Below are 23,967 nucleotides of genomic sequence, written 5' to 3'. Positions count from 1 at the left end.
AATATTAGTGATCAAATTGTAATTAATTAATAACCAAAATGAAAATGTCTATAATTAAGGGATTAATAATGTAATTCACACTATTGCTAATGTGTTTGGACTTTCATGTAATTTCTTCGATTTTCACTCTTTTGCAGTCTTCTCTAATAATAGGAAAGTGCTAATGGATGCTTTAATTACATCTAATTCGGTAGATATATTAATTAAAATAGAGAAAATATTTAATACATTGTAATTAGAGATTTTAGATTTCACAAATAAGATCGGAAGTTGAGAAGTGTTTTATAGAAATATAATAAAATATTAAAATAAATAAATACTAACAAAAAAAGATATGTGATCATTTTTTAAAACTACTTATAGAATATAAAAAAATATATGCTGCTAGTGTACTAAATATTAACCCGTTAAAATAATTACTTAAATATGTCATTGATATATAATTAGAAATAATTATTACCTAGTGATGAATTTTCAAAGGGTAAACTACATGATTGATCATATAATTTTTATAAATTTTCATTTTGAGCATCAAAGTAAGAAAGGGCACCGTTTTTACAAATAGTTTTCATTTTGGGCATCTGACGCTAATTTGTGGTTAGGCAATATTACTATACACTCATTTTAGTCACTCAACTTAAATAAGTTTTTATTTTGGTCACACATTTTCTTTTCTAAAATTAATTTTATTTTTTTCAAAAAAAACTTAAATTTTTACGAGAAATTGAGTTATTCAACTACAAAATGGAACATCAGTTTTCCCTATAATTCAATACCCCATAAAAACTCTGGTTTTTCCTAAAAACTCAAGTTTTTCATGTAAAAAACCTAAGGTTTTCCTATTTAATGAAAATTTTAAAATTAATTTTAAAAAAGAAAATTTTAAAAATAAAAATAGTTTTTTCTATAAAAATTCAAGTTTTCCCCTATAAAATCCCAGTTAATTCTTAGCGTTTTACTAGAAAAAAAACAAAAATTAATTCTAAAAAATAAAGAAAATTAAAAAGATAAAATAATTTTTTCATGTAAAAGCTCATGTTTTTCTCTTTATTGAGAAAAAATTAAAATTAATTCTTAAAAATAAAAAAAAATAGAAATTTAATAAAATAAAAGAGTGACTAAAATAAAAACTTATTAAAGTCGGATGACTAAAATGAGTGTATAATAATATTGCATTACCCCAAATAAACGGTGAGTAACCAAAAATTAAAATGGTTTGTAACAACGGATCCCTTTTTATAACTTTATTTTAATTTTTGATGCCCAAAATTTAAACTTATGAAATTGACTTACTAACTATTTTCAAGTGGTTGGATGACTTTTTGAAAAGAAAATTTTTGTTGTTTGACAGATTTTCTTAAAAATAAATTTTTGAAACAAGCACACATTAGAGATTTTCTTATCCATGAAAGTAGGGGTAAGCAAAACTTGATTCTATTTGAAAGAATCGAAAAAAATTCGAATTTTGAGTTATTAGAATTTTTCGAGTCAACTCAAATAACTCGATTCGAATTTCAAGTTTGAGTCAAATTGAATTTCACAATTCAAATAATTCGAATAATAAATTAGTGTAAATACCCGTTTAGTCCCTGTCAACTTTGGAAAAAAACAAATTGGTCTCCCTCATAACAAAAATTACAAACAAAAATAAAATAATTTTAAAAAATTTATAATTTATAATTTATAAAAAATTATAAAATTTAAAAAAATCTAAAAATATATAAAAAAGTTAAAATTTTAAAAATTTTCTAAAATAATAATTTTGGGACCTAATTAATGATTCAAATTTATCATACTCAAGTATCTTATTATTTTATTGTTTTGCTTTGAAATTTGAAAGATTTTTCAAATATATATGATTTCAAATTTACGTACTCTAACATGGAATTAGTTATAATATAACAATATTTTTATTTGATATGTTTACTTTTTTTAATTTAACTCGAATAATTTCACTCGACTTGATTCGAAAAAAATTTAAATTGAATTAGAATGATAAAATAGGACTCGTGAACTCATCAACTCAAAAAAAAATTTACTCGATTAGTTTAGCCTAAATGAGATGAATGTGCTTTAAAACTTACAATGAAAACTAAAGTCGCACCACCATAACATCCAAAGAACACAAAACGTACAATCAACCATACAAGTAATCTATTTCTGTTCCATCTATATGTGCTGTAAAGCCCAAAATCTGCCCGGGCCCATACCAGCAAACCCCCGCATGCCCATCACCGTCTGCACCACATACCCCCACGCGTCTGACACCAGCTGCCACCGCCCAAGCACCTGCCACCACCGCCCATGCCCACTTGCTCTGCAAAACCTGCAAAACAACAAAGAACAGAGAGCAAAAATAAGGCTATAAAGCCGAAACAAGCATGTAAACAAAGGGGCTTCGATTTTCTGGGTAAAAAACCCACATCAGAAATCAAAAGCTGAATAGAAAATTTTAAAGGTTGAATCTGTGCTATTTTCTTCTTCGTTTTCTCTTATTTATTTGTTTTACCTTATTTTATTTCATTTTTTTTCGCCTTTTGCAAATCTATTTTAAATAACTATAATAAAAAAAAACAAAAGCAAAAATAAAGGGGGAGGGGAACTCACCGGAAGTGGCCATGGTTGCGCCGTCGGAGGGTCTCTCATCCATCGCCCGAATCGGGTCCAAGAGGCTGAGAACTTCCTTTGTTTTCGACTCCCATGGGTTGAGGGAGCTTTGGCTCTCAAGGATGCCATGGAGCAGGGGCTAACGGGCCCATTCTTCGGCGGCGGTCGCCGGCCACTTTGGTGGTGCGACGGAGGTCTTGAGAGACCGTCGGCCATTTGAGAAGGGAGGATGTTGAGAGAAAAACTGAGGCCCCTTCAGTTTTTTTTAGAAAATATGAAAAAGTGAAGTAAAAAAAATATTTTTTGGTTTATATTAGCAGTAAAACGGCGCCGTTTGGGAGTGGGGGGTCCAGGTGCCAAAACGACACAGTTTTGGACCTCCCACACGCGACCCGCCCTACGCCCACGGAGGATCCGCGCATTTTGACCGAATGGTCTATTTGCGCATGGGATCCCTCTACTTTCTTAGCGCATTTCAATGTGTCCTCCCTTCCTTTTATTTTGAATTCGCCCCAAATTTGTGTTCCAAAATTCAATATAGTCCTTTTTTTTAATTAATCAACTTTATTTTTATTATTAATTCTATTATCGCTACTTATTATTATTGCCATTATTCTATTATTTCTTATATTTTATCATTATTGTTGTTACTATTTATATCACTGTTTTACATAATAGTTATAATCATTATTATTCTTTATTTGTTATTGTTGTTATTCTATTATCGTCATTGTTGTTAATATTGGAGCTATTTTTGTCCTTATTATTTTATTGATATCATTGTGTTCTATGTCATTATTATTGTGTTATCATTAGTATCACCACTATGTTATCAAATCAACCAATTTTATATTAAATTTGTCATATTATATTATTTTATTTTCTTGTTTCTTATCTACATTATTATTACTATAATTATTGGCATTATTTTGAATATATCACATATTATAAATCATTACCAATTTTAAAAGTTTTGCATATATGTTATTTCTTCTGAATCATCATACGTAATATTCATTTTAAATTTTTATATGTATCTTTATACTCTAAATTATTATGTATATATATACGTACTTATACATACTTAAATATATCTTTCATATTTCATAATTCTTATATACTTACATATATTTATGCATATTTTACATCATATACATACTTATATATATTCTTTATATTCTTAAAAATGCTTTTTGTATATTTCACATATTTTATAATTCACATACATATATTTTATATTATCACAATTTGTAAATATATATAAACACATTTACATTTTTTGTTTTTATAATACTTACTGATTTTATATATATGTATATATTTATCTATGTTTCATATTCTATAATTTATATGCATTTCTTATTTTATGGCTTTAAATTATACATGCATATACATTTTTACATAATTGTATTTATTGCCATCATTGTTGTTTGATGTTTGTTTATTTATTCGTGTACACTTGTGCCTTTTTTAAATGTTAGTTCTATTTATTTATTTGTATGCTTTGTTTATGTAATCGCCTCGTCATTTCATTTTGCCTATTGCATTGTTGTTACTCACTTTACTTTGCTCACCTTGTCGTATTCGTTATTGTTTTGTCAAGCATTGACACTAAACACCAAAAGGAAAATTTTTCTAAATAAGGCAATATTTCGCGTTTGGAAACTCGAGAAAACGTGCCCTAACGTGCTGGGTTTCGATTTCTCGTTTGACTAAATAGCCAAATATCCTCTTAAAGCTTCAAAGTATGGTTTCATTAAACTATAAGGTGATCTTGGTTTCGATGGTTTAGAGTATCGTGTCCTAACGTGCTGGATGTGATATTCCTTCGGAACAAGAGAATCTTATGTTTCAATTCATGATATCAGATTTTCTTTTAAGGATCGTATTTTTTAAAACTCTTCAAATTTTCAATTTTCGACACTAAGACACTAATTAATCAACTAGGTACCAATTTTGGGCGTATCGAGGGTGCTAATCCTTCCTCGTGCGTAACCGGCTCCCGAACTCATTTTTCTGAATTTCGTAGACCAAAATCGTTGTTTTAATAAAATTAAATCATTTATTAAAAACAACCACTTTTTGAGGTGACCCGATCACACCTCGTCAAAAAAGGATTGGTGGCGACTCCCGTTTTCATTCTTTTTTTCAAAATCCAAGTCGACCCCGTTTTCATCCAAAAGATGGTGTCGACAGCTTGGCGACTCCACTGGGGACAATAAGAGAGTCAAGCCACGTGTTGATTATTTCTTGTCTTTTTGTTGAAAGTGGAAAATTCGATTTAAATTTACGATCCTCTCATTGCATCTCTTTTGTTTTGAATTATATTTTTTTTATCGTGTTCTGTATTTTATTTTATACCTCGGCACATTGCATTGCATGACCGCTGGTCATACCCTTTTAATTGGGAGTGAGAAACTACGCCTTCGTGAGGTTTTCACCTCCGCATGGGATAGTGAATCGCTTCCGGGATACATCCGTACCTATGTCTTCGTGAGATTTTCATCTCCGCATGGCCATAGAGAAATGTATCCCCCTGAACCGAACTCGGTCCGCATGAGCCTACAATGGGTGAGGATCGAGGAATCTGCTGGTTCAGGTACCCTTACTTTAGAACCAAACCTCATGTAGTGAACCTTAGGAGCTCACCCTAGGTAGAACCACTTCGAACCCCTAGTATTCACCCAAATAGGTGTTCTATTTATCCTTGCTTGCTTTTGCTTTGTACTAACATGTTTTCTTTTTGTCATGATTGCATTGCATTTTCATCATAAAAAGAGGTGTTGATTCACGTTCAATTGCTAAATAGAGAGCTTGTCATAAGAAAATGGGTTTCTTGATAAAGTGGATGACGATACGGTTGTCCTAATACGGTCCGAGAAGATATAACAAAAGAAGGATGATAATTCAGTAGAGGACTATACGACTTTGCCTCGTTGCCTGAAGACTCAAGATGACAAAGATTATTCGAGAACCGCTAAACTTTTTAAAGAGAAGCCAACGAGCATCACAAGGATGAGTGAGTAACGAGTCGCGGCCCAGATGAAGAAAAAAGAGATAGAAGGGATGTCCCTTTTGAAGAGTTCGGGAGATTTATCTTAACGCTCGAATGAAGAAGAGGATCGAATGTCCCCGCCTATGACGGCAAAGCCGTATATATATCTGCTTTATGTAAATGGATTTGTTTTCTATTCCAGTTGTTCTAATAGAATTGAACCAAGAATCAACGTTTCTTTTGGCATTCATTTCATGCATTTGCATTACATTGCATCATATGCATTAGACTTTCACGAAGTGACCCTAACTAGGTAAAATTATTTCAGTTACCCTGGAAACCAACAAAAATCTAATCAAATATCACTACGGTACTCGTCGCCAAACGAAAGCAATGGATCAAAGGTTGGAAAGATTGGAACAGTTGCAACGAGAGATTCAAGATCAGATGCACGAACGACTGGAAAAAATCCAGCAAGACATGTTAGAATCCCAGAACACTGTGATGAACCAATTAAAGCAGTTATTGACTGTAAGGAATGACAAAGGAAAAGGCCCTTTAGTTGATGCTGGGGATGATCACGATGACCCTGCCTATCCTCCAGGTTTCACCCCAACTAACATCCAAGTGCAACCAGAGGTGTACCCGCAGAGGGCAGCTGTTACCATTAGATCCCAATACCAGGTCGGTGCCCCGGCATCGATGAACTTTCCAATAGGCTCGGGTTCTAATCCCGGTGATAATCCTACCAACCCCGTGTTTCCTGATCTCGATAACATGGCAGAGATGGAGAAAGCGAAAACGGACTTGTCAAAACAACTTGAGGACCGATGTAGATGGCTAGAGGAGAAATTTAGAGCCATGGAGAACACCGACTACCATTGTGGAGTCGACGCCAAGGACTTGAGTTTGGTACCTGATCTAGTACTCCCTCCCAAATTCAAAATGCCGGAGTTTGAAAAGTACAACGGGACTAGTTGTCCTGAAGCTCATATAACTATGTTCTGTCGAAGAATGACATGATACATCAACAATGATCAACTGTTGATCCACTGCTTCCAGGACAGTCTGATCGGGTCTGCAGCTAAATGGTACAACCAGTTAAGTCGCGTCAACATCCATTCATGGAAGGACTTAGCACAGGCTTTCATAAAGCAGTACAACCATGTGACAGATATGACACCCGATAGAATCACATTGCAGAACATGGAAAAGAAGCAACGTGAGAGCTTTAGGCAATATGCCCAAAGATGGAGAGAGGTCGCGACACAGGTCCAGCCACCTCTTTTAGAGAAAGAAACCACGATGCTTTTCATCAACACTCTGAAAGCACCGTTCATTAACCACATGTTAGGAAGTGCTACCATGAGCTTCTCAGATGTAGTGATGTCTGGTGAAATGATTGAAAATGCAATAAGAAGTGGGAAGATAGGTGCGGAAGAAGGCATCAAGAGATCAACCCCAAAGCACAAAGACAATGAGGTAAACAACACGAGTACATATAGCAAGGGTTATTCAAAACCAATTACGGTGAATCAGCCAAGAAAAATGGTCGCTAACCAACAAGGCTCATTGAGACAAGAACCTGGAGTGAAACCAGGTACTGAGAACCTTCAGTTCACACCAATTCCAATGTCATATGAAGAGTTGTATCAAAATTTATTCGATGCGCATGTTGTTTCCCCTTCCTACTCAAAACCCCCACAACCTCCATATCCAAAGTGGTATAATGCGAACACACACTGTGACTACCACGCAGGAATTACGGGGCACTCAATAGAGAATTGCATCACCTTCAAGAAACTAGTTGAAAAACTCATCAACATGGGTATTGTCAAGTTGGGTGACTCATCTACTGCAGAAAATCTGCTACCCAATCATGATTGACAATAAGGTGAATACGATGTATGAAGAGATATTGGGAAGTGTTCACATCAATGACATGCATGAAGACACAACTGAAGAGGGAACTTTGTTAGATGTCTGCCCTCATAAACTTGGAAGTGTTCTAAATAAATCAGACTGTAAAAGAAGTCTCTGTAGTATTTAGAGCCTACTTAGAGTAATATTCAGAACAAACTGGTTGCTTTTAGCCTGAAGCAATACGAATTTTTTGTGAAATAGGCTCATGTCTGAACGTCGTTATTTTAATGAAATGCATCTTTGCGATCATTTTTGAGCTAATATTCTTTCATTCTTTATGAATAATTATTTTTAATCTTTCATTCTTTCTCCAAAATCATTCATTTATTCATAATTATACTGTACAGATAATTATTCTTAAATTCATACATTCTTTGTATATTCTTTTGCACCAACAACAGGTCCCTGAATATCAACGACATGAATGACACTGCTACAGACTCAGAATCTCCTTTTGAGCGAGACATGTGTTTAGAGAAATCTCATGACTTCGAAGATGACATAGATTGTGGCCTATCTCCGTACTTATTGAGGAGGGTAGAACAAGGTGAAAACAGATTCCACCTTACGAAAAATCAATGGAGTCCATGTGAGGCATGAAGGTTACTAGGTCGATCTCGCAAAAAAAAAGGTCTGGTGGTCATCAGTTTATCTTCACGGGAAGAAGCTGCTTCATATGCCAATGTCACGAAGTCGACAGTAAATTTTTTGAAAAATCACGAAAAGTCGAAAAGAATCATACTTGACAATGCACTAAATTTGAACAAGAGCAAAATATAAGAAGTTTACAGTCTGTTCAAGATTAACACCATATCGCCAAAAAAAAACTCTCTCAGGGCAACGCCCTCTTTTTGGGCTTATTGCGGTTTCACCTATTGAGGTCGAGATTTCCTTCTCTTTGAGTTTTTGGATCCAATCCTGGTTGGAGAGGAATGTTCAAAATATCTATCATGGTCAAATGTACCAAAAGCAAATGGTATGAGTTCACCAAAACAAGGTTTGCTCCAGAGAATTCCACAAGGGGGACCCGATATCAAAGAAGATCCTTCCCATACAAAGGGGACTTCAGAAGAAAGTGGATGTCAAACCAGAAGGACCTTATGTGGAAGGCTTTATCTGGGAGAGTGTAGGTATTGACCAAGATAGATGGCAAGAACTTGCCTAATCTTGAGAATTTTGATTCAAGGAACAAATACTTCACTTAAAAAAAAAGAGAATCAATGAAAAAGAATAAAAGAAAAATGAGTGAAAAAAGGAGAGGCCAAGGTGAAAACCCGCAAAGGGCGCCTTGAGACCAAAGGGGCTTGAGTTGAAAACCCTAAAAAAGGGGCGACTCAAATTTTGGATCAAATTGGGGCATGAGGCGATCAGAGCATCTCAAATTTTGATCAAATCGGGGCATGTAATGATCTTGCTATACCTGATTCAACAGGAAAGGGTAGGTAGCATCTTGGGGCATCGACAAAGTCTTGTAGATCTCCTAAACACATGTCAAACACAGAATAGTCTTTCAAAGAGTTGGTACAGAGAAGTTCAAGCTACGATATCTGGGGCATCTTGTCCTCATACTTTTTTTTCTCTTGGAATACTTCATTCTTTTTCAAGATACGTGTTCCCAATTAATTCCCCTTTTATTCTTGCTATCCTTGATAGTTTATCCATTTTGAGTTATGCTCTCAAATCAATTCTATTTTATCTATCGTTATGATCTTTTGCAAGCATGTTGCATTGGAATAATGATTAATGGACTAATAAAATTTTCACGAAGGAAGTTTTGCATATTACTCTAAAAAGTTTCTAAATAATATAGGAGCCTGAAGCAGGACAATTGTTTAGAACACTCCAAATTTAAAGGTTGGAAATTTGGGAAGGAATAGTCTAAATTTAGACTTTCTCTTTGGATTTTTGTTGTCAAATGCGTTGATTGACAAGATGCCATGTTGGTGACAAAGCTTGAATAAACAAGAAAGTGATGATCTTCAGGCAATAGGAAGAGGTTACCTCGGGAAGGAGAGCCCTTGTTTGCGCATGAGTCTTTGGTACGACACCTTGGGAACGATGTAAGGGACCAAAAGGATTTAAATCTTATACCCTTGAATTACGATAGGAGAAGATTGAAAAAAGCCATATCTTTCTACCCTTGGGTTACAGTAGGAGATTGATGGTACAAATTTTATGTCACAATGGATTGAACTACGATGTTCACAGTGGGGGCAATCAGATTACGTGTTTCTTTGGAAATGCCGGCTGGTCAAGAAGGCATTGCGACACGTTAGTGATAAAGCCTCAATAAGCTTTTGAGCGATAATAACCTAAGCATTAAGGAATTATTTTCATGACATTCTGCATTCATTCAAATACCATTCACACATGTCTAGTTAGGAGCATTTGATTCATTTTGATCATGCCATCCTAATCATTAGGCATAATTAGGTTCATTATACAGGTCATGTTCCCTAGAGAACAGATCAGTAAAAATTGAAGATAAACCTTGCCTCTCTCGGTCGTAGCAGAGCTGGTTGAAGTTATCAGATCTTGCCTTCCTGCATTGACAGCGAAGCAGGTCGAAGACAAACCTTGCCACTCTCGTTTGTAGTAGAGCTGGTTGAAGATAGCAGATCTTGCCTTCCTGCATTGACAGCGAAGCAGATCGAAGACAAACCTTGCCACTCTCGTTTGTAGTAGAGCTGGTTGAAGATAGCAGATCTTGCCTTCCTGCACTGACAGCGAAGCAGATCGAAGACAAACCTTGCCTCTCTCGTTTGTAGCAGAGCTGGTTGAAGATATCAGATCTTGCTTTCCTGTATTTGGCAGCGAAGCAGATCGAAGATGGCAGATTTTACCTCCCTGACAACAGTGGAGTACATTGAAGCCGATAACTCTATCTCCCTGTATTTGGCAGTGGAATAGATTGAAGATTGCAGATCTTGCCTTCCTGTATTTGGCAGCGAAGCAGATCGAAGATGGCAGATTTTACCTCCCTGACCACAGTGGAGTACATTGAAGCCGATAACTCTATCTCCCTGTATTTGGCAGTAGAATAGATTGAAGATCAAAGATGGCAGATTTTACCTCCCTGACCACAGTGGAGTACATTGAAGCCGATAACTCTATCTCCCTGTATTTGGCAGTGGAATAGATTGAAGATCAAAGATGGCAGATTTTACCTCCCTGACTACAGTGGAGTACATTGAAGCCGATAACTCTATCTCCCTGTATTTGGCAGTGGAATAGATTGAAGATTGCAGATCTTGCCTTCCTGTATTTGGCAGCGAAGCAGATCGAAGATGGCAGATTTTACCTCCCTGACCACAGTGGAGTACATTGAAGCTGATAACTCTATCTCCCTGTATTTGGCAGTGGAATAGATTGAAGATTGCAGATCTTGCCTTCCTGTATTTGGCAGCAAAGCAGATCGAAGATGGCAGATTTTACCTCCCTGATTACAGTGGAGTACATTGAAGCTGATAGTTCTATCTCCCGGGGCAAGAAGTAGATCGAAAATAGCTGATCCTATCTTCCTATATTGGTAGGAAGTGGATCGACGACGCAGATCTTGTCTTCCCATATTGGTGGCGAAGTAGATCGCAGAAAGCAGATCTTGTCTTCATGTATTGGCGTGAAGTAGATCGAAGATAGCAGGTCCTATCTTCCTATATTGATAGGAAGTGGATCCAAGATACAGATCTTGTCTTCCCATATTGGTGGCGAAGTAGATCGAAGAAAGCAGATCTTGTCTTCATGTATTGGCGTGAAGTAGATCGAAGATAGCAGGTCCTATCTTCCTATATTGATAGGAAGTGGATCCAAGATGCAGATCTTGTCTTCCCATATTGGTGGCGAAGTAGATCGCAGAAAGCAGATCTTGTCTTCATGTATTGGCGTGAAGTAGATCAAAGATAACAGGTCCTATCTTCCTATAATGATTGGAAGTGGATCGACGACGCAGATCTTGTCTTCCCATATTGGTGGCGAAGTAGATCGCAGAAAGCAGATCTAGTCTTCATGTATTGGCGTGAAGTAGATCAAAGATAACAGGTCCTATCTTCCTATAATGATTGGAAGTGGATCGACGACGCAGATCTTGTCTTCCCATATTGGTGGTGAAGTAGATCGAAGAAAGCAGATCTTGTCTTCCCATATTGGTGGCGAAGTAGATCGAAGAAAGCAGATCTTGTCTTCATGCATTAGCGTGAAGTAGATCGAAGAAAGCAGATCTTGTCTTCATGTATTGGCGTGAAGTAGATCAAAGACATCAGATCCTATTTTCCTATATTGGTAGGAAGTGGATCGAAGATGCAGATCTTGTCTTCCCATATTGGTGGCGAAGTAGATCGAAGAAAGCAGATCTTGTCTTCCCATATTGGTGGTGAAGTAGATCGAAGAAAGCAGATCTTGTCTTCATTGGCGTGAAGTAGATCGAAGATATCAGATCCTATCTTCCTATATTGGTAGGAAGTGGACCGACGATGCAGATTTTGTTTTCCCATACTGGTGGTGAAGAAGATCGAAGAAAGCAGATCGACGATGGCGGATTTTACCTCCCTGACTACAGTGGAGTACATCGAAGCCGATAACTCTATCTCCCTGCATTCAACAGTGGAATAGAGTGAAGAGCACAAGTCTTATCTCCCTAAGCAGTAGTGGAGCAGACTAAAAACAACAAATCTCATCCCCATGGAGTTGCAGCAAAATAGATTTAAGTCATGTTTCTCTGGAGCACAGTGAAGTGGATTGAAGCAACGAGACACAGTAGAACAGAACGAGGCTACTTGAAGAAGAAAAGCACCAAAAGAAGACAAGGCTCGGCAAGCCCGGGCAAATTTGGTCTTTCTTGGTCTTTGCTCTGTTTTCGTTACACGACAACGAGCAAAGAGGGGCAGCTGTAAAGCCCAAAATCTGCCCGGGCCCATACCAGCAAACCCCCGCATGCCCATCACCGTCTGCACCCCATACCCCCACGCGTCTGACACCAGCTGCCACCGCCCAAGCACCTGCCACCACCGCCCATGCCCACTTGCTCTGCAAAACCTGCAAAACAACAAAGAACAGAGAGCAAAAATAAGGCTATAAAGTCGAAACAAGCATGTAAACAAAGGGGCTTCGATTTTCTGGGTAAAAAACCCACATCAGAAATCAAAAGCTGAATAGAAAATTTTAAAGGTTGAATCTGTGCTATTTTCTTCTTCGTTTTCTCTTATTTATTTGTTTTATCTTATTTTATTTCATTTTTTTTCGCCTTTTGCAAATCTATTTTAAATAACTATAATAAAAAAACAAAAGCAAAAATAAAGGGGGAGGGGAACTCACCGGAAGTGGCCATGGTTGCGCCGTCGGAGGGTCTCTCATCCATCGCCCGAATCGGGTCCAAGAGGCTGAGAACTTCCTTTGTTTTCGACTCCCATGGGTTGAGGGAGCTTTGGCTCTCAAGGATGCCATGGAGCAGGGGCTAACGGGCCCATTCTTCGGCGGCGGTCGCCGGCCACTTTGGTGGTGCGACGGAGGTCTTGAGAGACCGTCGGCCATTTGAGAAGGGAGGATGTTGAGAGAAAAACTGAGGCCCCTTCAGTTTTTTTTAGAAAATATGAAAAAGTGAAGTAAAAAAAATATTTTTTGGTTTATATTAGCAGTAAAACGGCGCCGTTTGGGAGTGGGGGGTCCAGGTGCCAAAACGACACAGTTTTGGACCTCCCACACGCGACCCGCCCTACGCCCACGGAGGATCCGCGCATTTTGACCGAATGGTCTATTTGCGCATGGGATCCCTCTACTTTCTTAGCGCATTTCAATGTGTCCTCCCTTCCTTTTATTTTGAATTCGCCCCAAATTTGTGTTCCAAAATTCAATATAGTCCTTTTTTTTAATTAATCAACTTTATTTTTATTATTAATTCTATTATCGCTACTTATTATTATTGCCATTATTCTATTATTTCTTATATTTTATCATTATTGTTGTTACTATTTATATCACTGTTTTACATAATAGTTATAATCATTATTATTCTTTATTTGTTATTGTTGTTATTCTATTATCGTCATTGTTGTTAATATTGGAGCTATTTTTGTCCTTATTATTTTATTGATATCATTGTGTTCTATGTCATTATTATTGTGTTATCATTAGTATCACCACTATGTCATCAAATCAACCAATTTTATATTAAATTTGTCATATTATATTATTTTATTTTCTTGTTTCTTATCTACATTATTATTACTATAATTATTGGCATTATTTTGAATATATCACATATTATAAATCATTACCAATTTTAAAAGTTTTGCATATATGTTATTTCTTCTGAATCATCATACGTAATATTCATTTTAAATTTTTATATGTATCTTTATACTCTAAATTATTATGTATATATATACGTACTTATACATACTTAAATATATCTTTCATATTTCATAATTCTTATATACTTACATATATTTATGCATATTTTACATCATATACATACTTATATATATTCTTTATATTCTTAAAAATGCTTTTTGTATATTTCACATATTTTATAATTCACATACATATATTTTATATTATCACAATTTGTAAATATATATAAACACATTTACATTTTTTGTTTTTATAATACTTACTGATTTTATATATATGTATATATTTATCTATGTTTCATATTCTATAATTTATATGCATTTCTTATTTTATGGCTTTAAATTATACATGCATATACATTTTTACATAATTGTATTTATTGCCATCATTGTTGTTTGATGTTTGTTTATTTATTCGTGTACACTTGTGCCTTTTTTAAATGTTAGTTCTATTTATTTATTTGTATGCTTTGTTTATGTAATCGCCTCGTCATTTCATTTTGCCTATTGCATTGTTGTTACTCACTTTACTTTGCTCACCTTGTCGTATTCGTTATTGTTTTGTCAAGCATTGACACTAAACACCAAAAGGAAAATTTTTCTAAATAAGGCAATATTTCGCGTTTGGAAACTCGAGAAAACGTGCCCTAACGTGCTGGGTTTCGATTTCTCGTTTGACTAAATAGCCAAATATCCTCTTAAAGCTTCAAAGTATGGTTTCATTAAACTATAAGGTGATCTTGGTTTCGATGGTTTAGAGTATCGTGTCCTAACGTGCTGGATGTGATATTCCTTCGGAACAAGAGAATCTTATGTTTCAATTCATGATATCAGATTTTCTTTTAAGGATCGTATTTTTTAAAACTCTTCAAATTTTCAATTTTCGACACTAAGACACTAATTAATCAACTAGGTACCAATTTTGGGCGTATCGAGGGTGCTAATCCTTCCTCGTGCGTAACCGGCTCCCGAACTCATTTTTCTGAATTTCGTAGACCAAAATCGTTGTTTTAATAAAATTAAATCATTTATTAAAAACAACCACTTTTTGAGGTGACCCGATCACACCTCGTCAAAAAAGGATTGGTGGCGACTCCCGTTTTCATTCTTTTTTTCAAAATCCAAGTCGACCCCGTTTTCATCCAAAAGATGGTGTCGACATGTGCTTTTCACCAAGTTTATTTGCTCTTAATATGGCGTTCAAAATAGCCAAGAAAGCAAGCAAAATTGTGATATCCTTTTACTTAGACCACCAATGGAGGAAGTTGTCGCGCCTTTTGATCTTTTTTTTGGCAATTGGCCATGGGTGGACAACCAGGAGCATAGATGTCAACAAGGGCTATTCTACCACAACCTCTAACAACACAGCTCGAGTAGCGGTTGTATCCACCACCATTCGCACAATTCCCCATAGAAATCACCCGCTTAGGTTTCGGCATTTGGTTGTAAACCCAGCAATAAATCGGAATCAAATTGAATATTTATAGTGTTTTAATAACTATAAATAAAATTATATAATTAATTAAAAGTCAAAATTTTTTATTATCAGTCAAGAGTTATATTATTTGATTTTTTGATAGAATTATAATTATTCAAACAATATTACTTGAATATCTGTAATATTAAATGAATAATTATGTGTCCTTTTAAAAATATTATTATTCAGAAAAGATACCTATTGAGATATGTCTATATGAAGAGATATAAAAATTCCTATAAATAGGAATGAAATTTCATTTGAAAATCACACTAACAAATTCTAATATTCTTTCTGTCCTTCATTCTTTTAATATTATTAGATTATTTTATAAAGAATTACTTTACTGTAGAAATTATTTGTAAAAATTGAGTTTCTTGTTATACATTACTCAATACTTAGTGGACTATTCTCGTCAGTGTAAAATGCAAATAGATATCGGCTTCATTGTATCATCGAGGTTAATTTGCTTGAAACTCATTTGCACAACGAATATAGGTGGGGCGGATATAACCTTAAAGATAGTTGCTTGATACATGCCTTGGAGCATTGTCGTATTTCTTTATTTTTTGTTCGAGTCTCATTCGTGTATTCGAAATTTTCCTGACCAAAAATTTGCACTGACAATAATAACTCTGAGCAAACGTGTATGAGTTACCGCAAGGGTAAGATATTTATTTTGTACTAACTCAAAACAAAATGCAAATCTAAATTCATGCAAATAATTAATAAACTCGATCACAAGCAAGGTGAACTTAGGTTTGAGTAGTTTTCTACATGTTTAGACAAACCACTAACGAAGGTTTGAATAGAATAAACATCAATGTTGATACTATATATTGATTATTATCAACCTAATTACTAACACATCAAGCTTATTAGATAATATTAGACTTTATCATGGGTCGAATAGATGCAAAATTTTAGATCCGTTTTCTAGATCTGAGCTCAACCTGAAAATAGGCTTAAAATTCTGTCCAAGCTCTGTCCAAATTATAGATGCTACATTCAAGCCTAACCCGGTTCGCCCGTATTTATTTTTTTAGATTTTTTTTATATAATAACAAACTTAAAAAGTATAATACATCATATACACTAAAAAATATTAAAATAATCTTTTTTCTCAACAAATTAAAAATATATTAAAAAATTCTTTATACTTAAATAACACTAAAATAGTTGCAACTCAGCAAGCAAATGCCTTTAAAATAAAAACAAAATTAATAATAAAATAAAAATTGTATAATATCCAAACAATAACAACAAAATAACAAAAAAAACAGTAGTGAAACAACAAAATAGTAAGAAAACAACTTATTTGGGTCGAATTGGGCTCGACCTAGATAAAAAATTCTACTCAAGGCTCGGCCCATTTAGAAAACGAGTTTATTTTTTGTTCAAACCTATTTTTCAAGCTTATATTTTTACCCAAACCCTCTTACTTTTCGAGCGTGCCTTTGGGTCTGGACGAGTAGTCCAGCGCATGATAAAGTCTAGATAGCTCAAACTTAGGGCCCTTTTGGATGGACAGTGCAATTAACTGGGATTAGTGTAAAAATAGTGGTGGCGGTGAGATTAAATATTGTAACGATAATGCAGCATGAGATAAAAAAAAAACACTACGCATCGCACCGCACCGGAGGTAAACACTCGGTGCCTTATTCAATGACATGACAAATTTGATATTTGCGAACAAATTTGAGCATGAATAAAGCAGGAAAAATAAAAGCAGTACAATAAATAATGTAAATCAAAGAAAGAAATTAAGGAAATGGACTTATTGTTAAAGCCAACAGGGGTACCGTTAGTTAAGCTTTGGGATTCAAAACGCCCCAGTACGACTTCATTGTTGCCCATGTGGCAGAGGTAATAAAGTAGGAAGTCTTTCTATTCAAATGCTCTATAAACTGAAGCTTCGCCAACAAGAGATATCGCTGACTCTATAACGCTATCCTCAGAAGGGGCAATGAAGAAGGCAACTGTTGTTCGAGCGGCCCTTGAGTTTGTTACCACCCGATGTTCACCACTCTTCAGCTTATCGTTACTTATAATCTATATATAAGCAAAAGCAACCAATATATTTTAATCAATGAGTAAACTAGGCTTTTTGGTGTGTTTGAAAATTTCGAATCATCACAGGGGAACTAGCAGTACCTGTAACTGGTTGCCGATGTTAACCACGAAAGCATTGTGCAGCGGTTCAACACCAATCCATTCCTCACTATTGAAGATTTGAAGGCCGTTTACATCTCCCTGGTGGAGAATGGTTAAGAGGATAGAGTCGCAATGTTTGGTTATTCCCAGGGTCAAACTCGGGTCAGGACAGGGTGGGTAATGGTTAACAAATAGGTGCAGAGATTCACTTAATTTATCCCCAAAGTATCCAGATTCTAGCCCCAACCCTTCAGAAAATAACTCCAGGATCCTTAAACCCAATTTCTTTGCTTCAATCGAAAATGCAGCCACAACTTCCCTGCAAAGCTCTTGTACTGAGAAAATAAAACAAGGAAGAGGGGTATACCTTTTACCTGTATCGAATTGGCTTTTGAGGCCAATGTTTGATGCAATCTTGTAAAGGATGACAAGGGTGTCTTAGATTGTCACGCCATTGATGAACCTTTTCCCGATCATAGTTTAAGCTGCTTGTCAAAAGCCAGCAAATTTTTTGGGGTCCTCGGAATAGAGCATGACCTTGTCTTCGTCAGGCATTTCAAACAACTCCTTGAACACATCCATGCTTTCATTCATTAAATTTTCTGAAATTCCATGGTTAACAACCTGTTCACAAAGAACCTTTTATGAGGACGAAGCAAATTCAACACAGCAGTTGGTCATAGGAAATTGATAATAAATCTTTCATTTGTGTGTGTTTAACCTGGAAAAATCCATACTCTTGGCTGGGCTTCAAAATCTGCTGAACGATATCGGTTCGATTTCGACCCTCAGCGTTACGGAGATCGATGACTGGAATAGTTTTGCAAGTAGGAACAATAAGGTTGCCGGGTCTTGTTTCCGGTGGGAATTTATAAGATTCAGGCAAAGGTTTGTTTTTGGACCAGCTTGAAACAAGCTTCTACATCTCTTGAATGTGTGCTGCTTTTTCTTTTTCGTTTTTGAGAATTATAAGTCAATGCAACGAAATATTTTATATTTTAATCACCCCTGCTATAAGATACAAGAAACATTCATGGCGGAAATTATAGATATAGTCGTTTTCAAATAACCTAAAAAATATGAAGAAATTGCATTCTGACTCTGCAAGGACAAGACCTTGATGGTTTTTTTTTTTAATAAGAAGGATAAAATTAAGATAAGTGAAGTTGAGTTATTCCAGAATAATCATTATCTAGAGGACTTTATCCGACGATTATATGTAGATATAAGTCTTTTTATCCAATTAACTCCCCAAAAAAATAAATATTTATAAGAATGAGTCAACTTAAAAAATAATGATGGGAATGACCTAAAATGAATAGTGTCAGGTAGTGCAACAGATACCCAAATCAATCATCCCCCAATCATTAGTTGTTGATTGTATGGGGGTTTAAAAAAATATTTTTTTTGGTGTTGGCACTACAATGGTTGGCATTGGAAAAAAATTTAATTTTTTTCTAGTATTTTCTTATGTTGGTATTGTGGTGGCTGGCACCCATGGCAAGAAAAAAATTTTAGCGTCGGCCTTTCCTCCGCCAGCATCGGTGTGATTTTTAAATTTTTTTATCGGTGCACCCTAGTTGTTAGGATTGGTGCCTATTTGGTTCTTCTTCAAGCTTGGGATAATGTGACTCTTACGGTTTCATCAGTCAAGGAAACAAGAGAAGAAAATGAAAGAAATGAAGAATTTGACATTTACGGTTTCATCAAAGAAAAAATAAAGTTGTATATGAAATTGCATTAATAAATTTAATTAGCGGTTTTTTATGGTTTCAGGGCAAGAAGAAATTTAATGTAATTTTATAGTTTCAATAAGAAATAAAGTTGTATATTGTTTAGAAAATTTCAAGAAAAAAATTTGTAATACATTATTTAGAAAATTTCAAATCATACTATTTAAAAATAATAATGCAGATATCTACCACACAAATACAAGCCAGTATTAGACCATCACAAATTATTTTATGAGCAGTAAAAACACATCTAGCTAATGGCAGCATTATTTTCACAAGAACAAATAAATTAAACTACAAAGACAGCAATAATGTTTCTCTTTTAAGCATAATTCTTGCATAACAATGAAAATAAGGGTGAAAGTTCTGTCAAAGATGAAAAGGATAGAACCTCGAATATGAAGAAAAACAGCAGTTGCAGAATGTTGAGAAGATCGAATATGAAGAAAAACAGAATGCCGATGTTACCGAGCTGAAAAAAATGTGAAAAAATTAAACTATATTTCATAATTATTTCAGAAAATCAAAAAGAAGAATATGAGAAGGAAAAGATAAAACTCACTGGCGGTGGAGAAGAGGAACAAACCAGAGAAGAAAAGGGGAAAAAAATCTTCTAAAGTCTAGAAAAAATAACAAGATTAAAATAGTAAAATACCAGTCAAGAAGCACTTTTAGCTGAGAAAAACCAACAATTTCTCATTTTTCATCTGTATAAAAGTGCTTAATTTAAGTTAAAAAATTCTAACACTACTATTTGTTCTCTATTGCTTTTAAAGAAAAAAAAACTTTTTTGAGTAAAAGCCTATCAGAAAAAGAATGAAGAACGGGGCCTAAGTGCATTTACATGAATCGAAACCTTTGTTAGAACGGGTTCCTCTTGCTCCAATTCCAAGACATACCTTAAAAGGGAACCCGCGGGACGTAACGGGCCAATTTGGCGGGAATACACGTGTCAAGTATAGATAGTAGTGCCAACTTAGATTTCCCGCCACATTATTGCCCTCTTATATTCTCCCACCCTTTCTCGTTCTCCGCCGTAAAGCCCCTCCTCTCTCCGCCGCTAACTCCCACCTCTCTTCGTTATCTTTTGTAATTTTTCGAGACATGAACTCATCAGATTCTCTTCAATCCACCTCTCTGAAATCCAAAAAGTCTCTCAATCTAACCTCCAACTCACCCGTTTCTAAAACCCCCGCCAAGCGCGCCTCTCAGCTTCCCAGTCGCCCTCGCGACCGTAACGCTGCTCTCTCCATCAAGGAGGTCGGGCAAGCGGCCCAGATCCAGCCCCAAACTCAGACCAACCAGATCAAATCGGCTCGAAAACAGATCTTACCATGGACAGCCGAATCTCCCCCTCCCAAAACCTCCAGTGACAGTTCCGATAAGCTCCCTGAAAAGTAAGTCTCACCTCTTCTGACCCAATTTTCCTTTTAAACAATGTATGTTTTTATTGATTGAATATTTGTGAAACAGGTACGAGATTTTGTGCGGGTTTTTCGATAGCTTGGATTCTGCAATCCTGCTGCTAAAACTTAAGGGTTCGATGCCAACTTTTACTAATATCTGCCCCAAAGTAGAGTGCTTAACCGACAGGTAACTCGATTTGGCTTTATCATTTTTATTCTGTGTAAACTGCGTTCTTTACTTATTCATCTTTTGGGGGGTTGATTTACAGGAGGTTTTCATATGGTCACTTGGCCCAATTGAAGCATATTCTACCGGAGGCGATTGAGATAAAGAGATTGCTGATATTTGATGAGAGAACTAGTTGTATGAAACCAGATCTCCACGTTAGCATCATTGCCAATGCGATTGACTGTGGGGATAACTCTAAGTCTGAGACTAAGAATCCGAACATGAGGAGGGTTTTTCGAGCGCGGCTTGCAGGCTATCTCGACGCTCATCCTGAGGTATTCTCTTCAGTTTAGTAATCTTTGTGTGGTTCTTGCTATCATATTTGGATTATTTGGCTTAGTTTTATAATATGAGTAACTCTTTCTAATTAAGCTGTAACTTTTAAGATTGAAGTTTGCTAGATGTAAAATTAAGTACTCAAACTTCATTGTAAAGTATGTGAATAGCTCCCATGGCTGGTATAAACTACCCTTGTTAGTAAGCTCACATTTTGAGGCCTACAAACGTCTTTAGTGGTCTGGAAACTAAAACTTTACTAATGTTGTTCTAACCATTTTTTTCATGTATCATGTTGTGTTGACTTTAATTGTTGTGCTTTCAGGTTGATGAAATTCCGGAAGATGATCTCCCAGAGCCATTCAATCGTTCAAAGCAAAATTTGCAGTGGAGTTCATCAGCTGAGACAGTGACAGAGCAGCAATCCTTGACATTGCAAGGTGAAGTTCTTAAAGAGGAAGCTCAACCACAACCATCTAAACACACAAATTCCAACTCAAAACTGGATGTGGAGACATTACCTGATGCAGTTAATGACCAGCTACCTGTGGTAGCATCTCATGTATCGAGATCATTTCGAAAGCGCTTTTCCAGGAAAGCCACAAGCAAAGCGCAAGAGGTTGTCGAAAAATGTTCAAAGGTTTCTCTTCAGTCTTCACAAGTTGCAGAAAAATGTGCTCGCAAATCTGTCAACGGCATTGAAACTAACTCTGCTCCAATTCAGTCCCCAACTAAACTTTTATCTAAACCAACTATATGTGAGCCAAGTTCCAAACTTTGCCTCCCTGCAACTCCAGTCAAAGAGATAAATTCATTGGAAACTGAAGATAAGTCCCCTACAAAATCTGGCTGTCTTCAGTCCACACCTGCAAAACTAGCTTCAACTCCTGCTAGGCTGATGACTGCCACACCTACTCTGCAGCCGCAAAAGAGATGTTACATGAGCCCAGATGAGGTTTCTTCCAATCTATCAAGCAAGTTAGTCAGGCGGCCACCTCGCACCAGGTCCTTGAAATTTGACACTCCTGTTAAGGAAGAGAAAGTTGTTGATGAAGTGCGTAAGATTGAAAGCATTCCTGTTGATAATGATGACGACATTCTGTCTACCCTACCTGAGAGCCTTCTGCATTCAGTAAGCCCTCTCTGAATTCACTTTTCTATCATCATTCTAGAGCATGAATTACATCTGCATACATTACTAACTACTCCAAGTAATTGGTCACCTACTGTCTTTTCTTTTGCATTTCCTTTTAGATACAGAATTAGGGACAGTTAATCAATATATAAGATGAGACACCCACTATTCTTATCCTATGGTAACAAGAATGAAGGATCTTGGACAAATGCACTTCTGCATATTAGTTAATGAGCTTAGCAACTAATATATCCTGCAATCTTACTCTTTATTGGCATCATTTAGCATAGTATCTAGTTGGAAGTGAACATTGAATAGCATATGGAACCGTGTGAGTTAGGCTTTGGTATAATTTAAAGTAACCATTAATTATCTTTGCAGATAAGGGAGAAAGAGAGGAAAGCAATGGAGGAGCTAGATCCAGCAATCTCACAAGCAAAAAGACGACAACGGATGATTGCCTGCCTACCTAAGCTCTTCAACATGATTCACTATCTATTTCAGTCCTTAAATCGCTCTGTTATTACCAAAGAAGAGCTAACACACAAAATGATTGCTGGTCATTGCGATATTGCTGATAGAGGTAAGTTTTTATGCTAAACTGATAGCCCAGCTCGTGATATTTGTTTGGTTCATGAAAACATTAGTTGAACCATGTCTTGCCCTGCTTTCCCAGGAGAGGTTGAAGAGCAGCTAAACCTGTTGCTAGAACTAGTTCCTGAATGGATATCTGAAAAGACTGCCTCTGCTGGGGATTTACTTGTTTCGTGAGTATAATTAATTTGATAACTACTATTGCCACCTTTTCCCCTCATTTGGCATGGTGATAGTTGCTGGATTATTGTTCACATATTTACTTATAAAACACAAAAATGTTTGTATTTTCTAAGACATTTAGCACAAAATGTGCTTATTAGAACAAATCATATTCATCATAACATATGTTGGTGAGTTCTAAGAGAACTAACTAATTGACTTTCCATTGATTGTTTCAGCATCGATAAAATGTCAAGCCCGGAGTCAATACGAATGCGACTCCAAGAAGCAAAATGAGCTGGGAAATCAGTGCTCAGGTTCGTTAAATTATATAAGAAATCATGTCGTCAGCTGGAGTTCATCCATCATTCAGCTTTTGTAAAGTTTTTGTACAAAGTTTAATGTATGTAGGACCTTATTTAAGTAGAAGATTTATGAATGGTAAGATGAACCCTACTATTGAGTTTGATTAATCTTGTCAAAGCAAGTGCTTTACTTGACTAATATGTGACTTCATAATCTGCAAATTATTCTGAGATGATTTAATAATACTGAATGCAGTATTTCTGATTAACAATTCTCTTCTACTTTAAGAAAAATAGCAGCACTTAAATTTTCATCTTGTTGCTTTGTCTTTTCTTCCCATCCATCCATAACTTTGTTTCTTCAGATTGGTTGGCACCTAAATTTAAACATTATATTTATCTTCCCAAAATAAAAATGGATATCTACATCATTGAGTTCTTGAAAGAATCGTCTTCCTTTGTCTCCTGTGAGACTAAAAGCCAATTCATATTTCATGTTTCCAAGTTTCCATTTCTACCAAAACACTGGAAAAAGGCCTTTGAATTTGGTTTTTTATCTTTGGTATATATTTCAAATTGGGAGAGGGGAATCACTGGGGTGCCAATAAGGTGTTTAATTAATCACTG

The 23,967-nt window shown here is 35.8% G+C and overlaps 3 protein-coding genes and 1 pseudogene across 3 annotated transcripts; 1 reads left to right on the top strand and 3 right to left on the bottom strand.

The window, feature by feature from the left end:
• Positions 1-2,137: 2,137 nt before the first annotated feature.
• On the bottom strand, positions 2,138-3,113 carry LOC121203773 (uncharacterized). Its single transcript, XM_041074226.1, has 2 exons — positions 2,608-3,113; positions 2,138-2,326 (listed from the first exon to the last, which is right to left on the bottom strand). Exons 1-2 carry the CDS (start codon positions 2,821-2,823, stop codon positions 2,138-2,140), a joined length of 405 nt encoding a protein of 134 aa, XP_040930160.1. The 5' UTR covers positions 2,824-3,113.
• Positions 3,114-6,045: 2,932 nt separating this feature from the next.
• LOC121203772 (uncharacterized) lies at positions 6,046-13,341 on the bottom strand. The gene is made up of 4 exons (XM_041074225.1): positions 12,836-13,341; positions 12,441-12,556; positions 6,248-6,442; positions 6,046-6,061 (listed from the first exon to the last, which is right to left on the bottom strand). The coding sequence occupies exons 1-4, from the start codon at positions 13,049-13,051 to the stop codon at positions 6,046-6,048; spliced, it is 543 nt and encodes a 180-aa protein (XP_040930159.1). The 5' UTR covers positions 13,052-13,341.
• Positions 13,342-17,031: 3,690 nt separating this feature from the next.
• On the bottom strand, positions 17,032-18,425 carry LOC107955445 (protein DMR6-LIKE OXYGENASE 1-like; annotated as a pseudogene).
• A 1,376-nt stretch (positions 18,426-19,801) lies between these two features.
• LOC107955444 (CDT1-like protein a, chloroplastic) lies at positions 19,802-23,504 on the top strand. Its single transcript, XM_016891239.2, has 7 exons — positions 19,802-20,630; positions 20,707-20,826; positions 20,909-21,143; positions 21,470-22,276; positions 22,661-22,862; positions 22,956-23,046; positions 23,275-23,504. Exons 1-7 carry the CDS (start codon positions 20,338-20,340, stop codon positions 23,330-23,332), a joined length of 1,806 nt encoding a protein of 601 aa, XP_016746728.1. The 5' UTR covers positions 19,802-20,337; the 3' UTR covers positions 23,333-23,504.
• Positions 23,505-23,967: the final 463 nt, after the last annotated feature.

Source organism: Gossypium hirsutum, chromosome A07, assembly GCF_007990345.1.
Source record: "Gossypium hirsutum isolate 1008001.06 chromosome A07, Gossypium_hirsutum_v2.1, whole genome shotgun sequence".
NCBI lineage: Eukaryota > Viridiplantae > Streptophyta > Magnoliopsida > Malvales > Malvaceae > Gossypium > Gossypium hirsutum.
The sequence above is the reverse complement of the archived record's forward strand: the minus strand, read 5'-3'. Positions and strand labels throughout refer to the sequence as shown.

Bases quoted from the DNA above. Each gene is read 5' to 3' on its own strand.
- LOC121203773 (XM_041074226.1), bottom strand. From the start codon at position 2,823: ATGGCCGACGGTCTCTCAAGACCTCCGTCGCACCACCAAAGTGGCCGG. The intron at 2,327-2,607 runs GTGAGTTCCCCT...GTTGTTTTGCAG, and splicing joins CGCAACCATGGCCACTTCCG to GTTTTGCAGAGCAAGTGGGC.
- LOC121203772 (XM_041074225.1), bottom strand. From the start codon at position 13,051: ATGGCCGACGGTCTCTCAAGACCTCCGTCGCACCACCAAAGTGGCCGG. The intron at 12,557-12,835 runs GTGAGTTCCCCT...GTTGTTTTGCAG, and splicing joins CGCAACCATGGCCACTTCCG to GTTTTGCAGAGCAAGTGGGC. The intron at 6,443-12,440 runs GTATGGGCCCGG...TTTCTCCTCTAG, and splicing joins GGGCATGCGGGGGTTTGCTG to CCATCTACATCGGTCCTCAA.
- LOC107955444 (XM_016891239.2), top strand. From the start codon at position 20,338: ATGAACTCATCAGATTCTCTTCAATCCACCTCTCTGAAATCCAAAAAG. The intron at 20,631-20,706 runs GTAAGTCTCACC...TTTGTGAAACAG, and splicing joins TCCGATAAGCTCCCTGAAAA to GTACGAGATTTTGTGCGGGT. The intron at 22,277-22,660 runs GTAAGCCCTCTC...TTATCTTTGCAG, and splicing joins CTGAGAGCCTTCTGCATTCA to ATAAGGGAGAAAGAGAGGAA.